The sequence below is a fragment of the Silurus meridionalis genome, chromosome 1, assembly GCF_014805685.1.
Source record: "Silurus meridionalis isolate SWU-2019-XX chromosome 1, ASM1480568v1, whole genome shotgun sequence".
NCBI lineage: Eukaryota > Metazoa > Chordata > Actinopteri > Siluriformes > Siluridae > Silurus > Silurus meridionalis.
The window spans coordinates 9,611,856-9,621,855 of record NC_060884.1 but is presented as its reverse complement, the minus strand read 5'-3'; the positions used below and the strand labels follow the sequence as shown (position 1 = coordinate 9,621,855).

The 10,000-nt window shown below is 40.8% G+C and overlaps 1 protein-coding gene across 2 annotated transcripts in view; it reads right to left on the bottom strand.

Annotated features, from left to right (window-relative positions):
- The window catches only part of si:dkey-6e2.2, a 28,645-nt gene that overhangs the window by 6,004 nt on the left and 12,641 nt on the right, over positions 1 to 10,000 (bottom strand). For both annotated transcript variants that reach the window (XM_046849607.1, XM_046849612.1), the window contains one exon: positions 743 to 818. In XM_046849607.1, coding sequence (XP_046705563.1) covers positions 743 to 818 — 76 coding nt within the window. The remainder of the gene's footprint in view (positions 1 to 742; positions 819 to 10,000) is intronic.

Genomic DNA, 10,000 nt, shown 5'->3' with positions numbered 1-10,000 from the left:
TTTAAAAACCATACATTGTGATTTCTGGATTTTTTTTTTAGATTATGTCTCTCACAGTGGACATGCACCTACAATGACAATTTCAGACTCCTCCATGATTTCTAAATGGGAGAACTTGCAAAATAGCATGGTGTTCAAATACTTATTTTCCTCACTGTATGTATATATATATATATATATATATATATATATATATATATATATATATATATATATATATATATAACTGTAACTGTGTGGTTTGAATAACTGAATTGATATTGCAATGCATTTTGCTTTTAATAGTTTTCATTAAAATCTTTTACAAAAAAAGTGCTAGTTTGGTGTGTTTGTGTGCTGTTGCTATGGCTGTGTTTATATTAGCAATGCCATCAGTTCTAGTGCAACAGTACTTACAGTCATGAGTAAAGTATACCCTTTATTAGTTCGACATTTTTAGACTTTAGTTTGTACAACTGCATCTAAACAAACCACAACAGTTCTACAACAATCTTTGATGAGACCAATTTTAAGTTTTTTGGAGAAAAAGAAATCCCCCTGAGGGATGTTTATATAAGTTGGTAAGAACCACACATTTTTAGGCATTTTCCCCCATAATCATAGTTTAGTTATAGCAAGCATCAAACACAGTGGTGCTAACTGGGAAAGCTAATAAAAATACCTGGGGCCTCATTTAAAGCAAGTGCATTTTTTGTTGAAAGCACAGAAAAAGAGAAAACAGCAAAAGCTGCTTGCTACTTACCCATCTCTAAAATCTGTATCATTTTTCTGCAGTCGAAGGATTTCCAGCACTAGTTTGGTCACTGGATTAATATGTTCTGCAAAAAAAAAAAAAGAATTATTTATACATTTTACATATACATATACATATACACACACGTATACAGTACAGACCAAAAGTTTGGACACACCTTGTGTCAAACTTTATCTGTACTGTATATATATTATATACACAGTACAGACCAAAAGTTTATATATATTATATATACAGTACAGACCAAAAGTTTATATATATTATATATACAGAACAGACCAAAAGTTTGGACACACCTGCTCATTCAAAGAGTTTTCTTTATTTTTATGACTATGAAAATTGTAGAGTCACACTGAAGGCATCAAAACTATGAATTAACATATGTGGAATTATATACATAACAAAAAAGTGAATATGTATATATGTATGTATGTATGTATATATATATATATATATATATATATATATATATATATATATATATATATATATATATATATATCTATCTATCTATCTATCTATATATACATATACATACATATATACTGTGTGTGTGTGTGTATATGTATATATATATATGTATATGAAAAGGTTGAAGAGCGATTGTACAAACAATATACACGCACTAAATTGTTATATTGACCGCTAAATAACACTTTATTGTTCACAAACCAAAGTATAATTTACGATAGATGCTCTCTCCACGAAGGCTGAAGCGAGACTGGGAAGATCCTTTCCCTTGTTCCACGTGGGTTGGGGTAAAAAAAGGTCGATAAGCGGGCATTTGGTCGTTCAGCGGGCGCAAATTCCGGTCGAAAAACTGTTTGCTAAGCAAAAAAGGTTGATGTCCGAGCCGGTCGATAAGCGGGTTACCACTGTATATATACAGTGTATGTATGTATATACGTGTATGTACGTGTATGTATGTGTGTATATACTATATATTATAGTATATAGTATGTGTGTGTATATATATATTATACATACACACACACACATATATATATATATACACAGTGCCCTCCACAATTATTGGCACCCCTGTTTAAGATGTGGTCGTGGACTTCTTAAAATTCTCCTTTTTTTTAAAACAACATAGAACCCAAATGCAAAAAAATAGAAAAATCCAACCTTTTATTTAAGTACATAACTTTGGTGGTAAAAAAATCACACATTTAGAAAAAAAAACTTGAAATCATGTGTGCCACAATTATTGGCACCCCTGATGTTAATACTTTGTACAACCTCCTTTTGCTAACAAGACAGCACTTAATCTCCTCCTATAACATTTCACAAGATTGGAGAACACAGAGAGAGGATTTTGACCATTCTTCTTTGCACAATCTTTCTAGATCATCCAGTGTCCTGGGTCCTCTCTTATGCACTCTTCTCTTTAGCTCGCCCCACAGGTTTTCGATTGGGTTGAGGTCTGGGGACTGAGATGGCCATGGGAGGACCTTGAGTTTGTGACTGCTGAACCACTTTTGTGTAGATTTTGCCACATGTTTTGGATCATTATCCTGCTGAAAGACCCAATGACGACCCATCTTCAGCTTTCTGGCAGAGGCCATCAGGTTTTTATTTAAAATATCCTGGTACTTCAAAGCGTTCATAATGCCATGCACCCTAACAAGGTTCCCAGGGCCTTTGGAAGAGAAACAGGCCCACAGCATCACAGATCCTCCACCATACTTCACGGTGGGCATGAGGTGCTTTCGGCATACTCATCTTTTGTTTTACGCCAGACCCACTTAGAGTGTTTGTTGCCAAAAAGCTCAATCTTAGTCTCATCTGACCAAAGCACACGATCCCAGTTGAAGTCCCAGTACCGCTTAGCAAACTCCAGACGTTTACGTTTGTGAGTGTTAGTGAGAAAAGGCTTTTTTTTCTTGCATGCCTCCCAAACAGCTTGTTGGCATGTAGAGAGCGTCTGATGGTTGTTTTGGAGACTCTGTGACCCCAAGATGCCACTCTTTGATGCAATTCTGTGACGGTGAGCTTGGGAAATTTTTTTACTTCTCTTACCATCCTCCTCACTGTGCGTTGTGGCAAGATAAACTTGGGACCTCTTCCAGCCTTGTTTGTCACTGTTCCAGTTGTTTTAAACTTCTTAATGATTCCTCTGACTGTAGATACCGGCAAGTTAAGGCGAGTGGCTATTTTCTTGTAGCCATTGCCTGACTTATGAAGGTCGACACACATCTGCCTTACTTGAATGGTGTGTTCTCTTGTCTTTGCCATGTTGACAAATGGGTAAGAGAATTAGGCCTCTGTGTCACGTCATATTTATACCCCAGGAAACAGGAAATCATGAATTACTAATTAAAAGTCCCTAGATACCCTGACCAACCTTAGCAACTACAGAAAAATATATAAAAAAAAAAAACAATTACATTTTTCAGAGGAATTGTTAGGGGTGCCAATAATTGTGGGACACATGATTTCAAGTTTTTTTTTTTCTAAATGTATGATTTTTACCACCAAAGTTATGTACTTAAATGAAAGGTTGGATTTTTCTCTTTTTTTGCATTTGGGTTCTATGTTGTTTTAAAAAAAAAAGGAGAATTTTTGAAGTCCACGACCACATCTTAAACAGGGGTGCCAATAATTGTGGGACACATGATTTCAAGTTTTTTTTTTTCTAAATGTATGATTTTTTTACCACCAAAGTTATGTACTTAAATGAAAGGTTGGATTTTTCTCTTTTTTTGCATTTGGGTTCTATGTTGTTTTAAAAAAGGAGAATTTTAGAAGTCCACGACCACATCTTAAACAGGGGTGCCAATAATTGTGGAGGGCACTGTATATATATATATCTTCTTCTTCTTCTTCTTCTTCTTCTTCTTCTTCTTCTTCTTCTTCTTCTTCTTCTTCTTCTTCTTCTTCTTCTTCTTCTTCTTCTTCTTCTTCTTCTTCTTCTTCTTCTTCTTCTTCGGCTGCTCCCATTAGGGGTCGCCACAGCGGATCATCCGTCTCCATACCACTCTGTCCTCTACATCTGCCTCTTTACACCAACTACCTGCATGTCTTCCTCACCACATCCATGAACCTCCTCCTTGGCCTTCCTCTTTTCCTCCTACCTGGTGGCTCCATCCTCAGCATTCTTCTACCAATATAATTCATGTCCCTCCTCTGCACATGTCCAAACCATCTCAATCTCGCCTCCCTCACCTTGTCACCAAAACATCCTACATGCGCTGTCCTCTAATAAACTCATTTCTAATCTTATCCATCCTCGTCACTCCCAACGAAAACCTCAACATCTTTAGCTCTGCTACCTCCAGCTCCACCTCCTGTCTTTTACTCAATGCCACTGTCTCTAATCCATACAACATCGCAGGTCTCACCACAGTCCTATAAACTTTCCCTTTCATTTTGCAGATACCCTACTATCACAAATCACTCCTGTCACTCTTCTCCACCCACTCCACCCTGCCTGCACTCTTTTCTTCACTTCTCTAACACACTCTCCATTACTTTGCACTGTTGACCCCAGGTACCTGAACTCCTCCACCTTCTCCACCTCTTCTCTCTGCAACCGCACCACTCCACTGCCCTCCCTCTCATTCACACACATGTATTCTGTCTTACTCCTACTGACTTTCATTCCCCTTCTCTCCAGCGCATACCTCCACCTCTCCAGGCTCTTCTCAACCTGCTCCCTACTCTCACCACAAATCACAATATCATCCGCAAACATCATAGTCCAGGGAGACTCCTGTCTGACCTCGTCCGTCAACCTGTCCATCACCACTGCAAACAGGAAAGGGCTCAGGGCCGATCCTTGATGCAGTCCAACCTTCACTCTAAACCAGTCTGTCGTACCTACTGCACACTTCACTGCCGTCACACTGTCCTCATACATGTCCTGCACCACCCTCACATACTTCTCTGACACACCTGACTTCCTCATACAATACCACAACTCCTCTCTTGGCACCCTGTCGACGCCTTCTCTAAATCCACAAATACACAATGCAATTCCTTCTGTCCTTCTCTATACTTCTCCATCAACATTCTCAAAGCAAATAAGGCATCTGTGGTGCTCTTCCTCGGCATGAAACCATACTGTTGCTCACAGATGGTCACCTCTTCTCTCAGCCTGGCTTCCACTACTCTTTCCCATAACTTCATGGTGTGACTGATCAACTTAATTCCCCTGTAGTTACTGCAGGTCTGCACATCTCCTTTATGCTTAAAGATCGGTACCAGCACACTTCTTCTCCATTCCTCAGGCATCTTCTCACCTTCCAAAATCCTGTTAAACAATCTGGTCAAAAACTCCACTGCCATCTCTCCTAAACATCTCCACGCTTCTACCGGTATGTCATCTGGTCCAACCGACTTTCCACTCTTCATCCTCTTAATCGCTGCTCTCACTTCCTCCTTACTAATCCTATCTACATCCTGCTTCACCAACTCCACATCATCCAACCTTCTCTCTCTGATTTTCCTCATTCATCAGCTGCTCAAAATACTCCTCCACCTTCTCAACACACTCTCCTCACTAGTCAACACATTTCCTCTCCATCCTTTACTGCTCTAACTTGCAGTACATCCTTTCCAGCTCGGTCCCTCTGCCTGGCCAATCGGTATAAATCCTTTTCTCCTTCCTTAGTGTCCAACCTCTCATACAGCTCCTCATATGCCTTTTCCTTGGCTTTCACCACATCCTCTTAACCTGCTGCCGCATCTCCTTGTACTCCTGCCTACTTTTCTCATCACTCTGTCTATCCCACTTCTGTTTTGCCAACCTCTTTCTCCTTATGCTCTCCTGCACTTCCTCATTCCACCACCACGTCTCCTTGTCTTGCTTTCTATTTCCAGATGTCACACCAAGTACTTTTCTAGCTGCCTCCTCATCACTCCTGCAGTAGTTGCCCAATCATCCAACACCTCCTTAACACCACTGAGCCTCTGTCTGACCTCTTCCCTGAACCTCACACTACACTCTTCCTCCTTCAGTTTCCACCATCTTATTCTTCTTTCAGTCCTCACTCTCCTCCTCTTCTTCTTCGCCTCCAAAACCATCCTACAGACCACCATCCGATGCTGTCTAGCTACACTGTCCCCTGCCAACACCTTACAGTCTCCAATCTCCTTCAGGTTGCATCTCCTGCATAGCACATAGTCCACCTGTGTGCACCTTCCTCCACTCTTATACGTCACCCTATGATCCTCCTTCTTCTTAAAATAAGTGTTCACCACTGCCATTTCCATCCTTTTAGCAAAATCTACCACCATCTGCCCTTCCACATTCCTCTCCTTAAAACCATACCTACCCATCACCTCCTCATCACCTCTGTTCCCTTCACCTACATGCCCATTAAAGTCTGCCCCAATCACCAATCGTTCTTTCCTAGGTACACCATCTACCACTTCATCTAATTCACTCCAGAATCTTTCCTTCTCCTCCATCTCACAGCCAACTTGTGGAGCATAGGCACTGATGACATTTATCATCATCCTTCAACTTCCACCTTCACGATCATCACCCTATCAGAAACTCTCTTCACCTCCACTACACTCTTACTGTACTCTTCCTTCAGAATCACCCCTACACCATTTCTCTTCCATCCACACCATGATAAAACAGTTTAAATCCACCTCCAATGTTCCTGGCCTTACTCCCTTTCCACTTGGTCTCCTGAACACACAGCATATCTACCTTTCTCCTCTCCATCATATCAGCTACCTCTCTCCCTTTACCCGTCATAGTACCAACATTTAAAGTACCAACCCGAACCTCCACTCTCCTACACTGCTCCTTTCCTGCCGTCTCTGTAGACGTCTTCCTCCTCTCCTTTTCCTTGGCTTTCGCCACATCCTCTTAACCTGCTGCCGCATCTCCTTGTACTCCTGCCTACTTTTCTCATCACTCTGTCTATCCCACTTCTGTTTTGCCAACCTCTTTCTCCTTATGCTCTCCTGCACTTCCTCATTCCACCACCACGTCTCCTTGTCTTGCTTTCTATTTCCAGATGTCACACCAAGTACTTTTCTAGCTGCCTCCCTCATCACTCCTGCAGTAGTTGCCCAATCATCCAACACCTCCTTAACACCACTGAGCCTCTGTCTGACCTCTTCCCTGAACCTCACACTACACTCTTCCTCCTTCAGTTTCCACCATCTTATTCTTCTTTCAGTCCTCACTCTCCTCCTCTTCATCCTCGCCTCCAAAACCATCCTACAGACCACCATCCTATGCTGTCTAGCTACACTGTCCCCTGCCAACACCTTACAGTCTCCAATCTCCTTCAGGTTGCATCTCCTGCATAGCACATAGTCCACCTGTGTGCACCTTCCTCCACTCTTATACGCCACCCTATGATCCTCCTTCTTCTTAAAATAAGTGTTCACCACTGCCATTTCCATCCTTTTAGCAAAATCTACCACCATCTGCCCTTCCACATTCCTCTCCTTAAAACCATACCTACCCATCACCTCCTCATCACCTCTGTTCCCTTCACCTACATGCCCATTAAAGTCTGCCCCAATCACCAATCGTTCTTTCCTAGGTACACCATCTACCACTTCATCTAATTCACTCCAGAATCTTTCCTTCTCCTCCATCTCACAGCCAACTTGTGGAGCATAGGCACTGATGACATTTATCATCATCCTTCAACTTCCACCTTCACGATCATCACCCTATCAGAAACTCTCTTCACCTCCACTACACTCTTACTGTACTCTTCCTTCAGAATCACCCCTACACCATTTCTCTTCCATCCACACCATGATAAAACAGTTTAAATCCACCTCCAATGTTCCTGGCCTTACTCCCTTTCCACTTGGTCTCCTGAACACACAACATATCTACCTTTCTCCTCTCCATCATATCAGCTATCTCTCCCTTTACCCGTCATAGTACCAACATTTAAAGTACCAACCCGAACCTCCACTCTCCTACACTGCTCCTTTCCCTGCCGTCTCTGTAGACGTCTTCCTCCTCTCCTTCTCCTTCGGCCAACAGTAGCCCAATTTCCACCGGTACCCTGTCGGCTAACGATACCTGTGGCGGTCGTTGTTAACCCGGCCTCGACCGATCCGGTATGAAATTCTCATTTCTGATCCACATATTTGATTTGGCACATATTTTATGCTGGATGCCCTTCCTAACGCAACCCTCCCCATTTACTCGGGCTTGGGACCGGCACTAAGAGTGCACTGGCTTGTGCATCCAAAATGGCTGGGTTATATATATATATACACACACACACATATATATATATAAAAGGCTTTTAAACCAAATGAAGTTTCCTATGAGATATCAAAGAGTTTGGAGACTCTGTGACCCCAAGATGCCACTCTTTGATGCAATTCTGTGACGGTGAGCTTGGGAAATATATATATATATATATATATATATATATATATATATATATATATATATATATACACACACACACACACACACACACACACACACACATATATATATATATATATATATATATATATATATATATATATATATATATATATATATATATATATATATATATATATATACACAGTACAGACCAAAGTTTGGACACACCTTCTCATTCAAAGAGTTTTCTTTATTTTCATGACTATGAAAATTGTAGATTCACACTGAAGGCATCAAAACTATTAATTAACACATGTGGAATTATATATGGAATTATATACATAACAAAAGTGTAAAACAACTGAAAATATGTCATATTGTAGGTTCTTCAAAGTAGCCACCTTTGCTTTGATTAATACTTTGTACAACCTCCTTTTGCCAACAAGACAGCACTTAATCTCCTCCTATAACATTTCACAAGATTGGAGAACACAGAGAGGGATTTTGACCATTCTTCTTTGCACAATCTTTCTAGATCATCCAGTGTCCTGGGTCCTCTCTTATGCACTCTTCTCTTTAGCTCGCCCCACAGGTTTTCGATTGGGTTGAGGTCTGGGGACTGAGATGGCCATGGAGGACCTTGAGTTTGTGACTGCTGAACCACTTTTGTGTAGATTTTGCCACATGTTTTGGATCATTATCCTGCTGAAAGACCCAATGACGACCCATCTTCAGCTTTCTGGCAGAGGCCATCAGGTTTTTATTTAAAATATCCTGGTACTTCAAAGCTGCTCATAATGCCATGCACCCTAACAAGGTTCCCAGGGCCTTTGAAGAGAAACAGGCCCACAGCATCACAGATCCTCCACCATACTTCACGGTGGGCATGAGGTGCTTTTCGGCATACTCATCTTTTGTTTTACGCCAGACCCACTTAGAGTGTTTGTTGCCAAAAAGCTCAATCTTAGTCTCATCTGACCAAAGCACACGATCCCAGTTGAAGTCCCAGTACCGCTTAGCAAACTCCAGACGTTTACGTTTGTGAGTGTTAGTGAGAAAAGGCTTTTTCCTTGCATGCCTCCCAAACAGCTTGTTGGCATGTAGAGAGCGCCTGATGGTTGTTTTGAGACTCTGTGACCCCAAGATGCCACTCTTTGATGCAATTCTGTGACGGTGAGCTTGGGAAATTTTTACTTCTCTTACCATCCTCCTCACTGTGCGTTGTGGCAAGATAAACTTGGGACCTCTTCCAGCCTTGTTTGTCACTGTTCCAGTTGTTTTAAACTTCTTAATGATTCCTCTGACTGTAGATACCGCAAGTTAAGGCGAGTGGCTATTTTCTTGTAGCCATTGCCTGACTTATGAAGGTCGACACACATCTGCCTTACTTGAATGGTGTGTTCTCTTGTCTTTGCCATGTTGACAAATGGGTAAGAGAATTAGGCCTCTGTGTCACGTCATATTTATACCCCAGGGAAACAGGAAATCATGAATTACTAATTAAAAGTCCCTAGATACCCTGACCAACCTTAGCAACTACAGAAAATATATAAAAAAAAAAAACAATTACATTTTTCAGAGGAATTGTTAGGGGTGCCAATAATTGTGGGACACATGATTTCAAGTTTTTTTTTTCTAAATGTATGATTTTTACCACCAAAGTTATGTACTTAAATGAAAGGTTGGATTTTTCTTTTTGCATTTGGGTTCTATGTTGTTTTAAAAAAGGAGAATTTTTTGAAGTCCACGACCACATCTTAAACAGGGGTGCCAATAATTGTGGAGGGCACTGTATGTATATATATATATATATATATATATATATATATATATATATATATATATCTTCTTCTTCTTCGGCTGCTCCCATTAGGGTCGCCACAGCGGATCATCCGTCTCCATACCACTCTGTCCTCTACATCTGCCTCTTT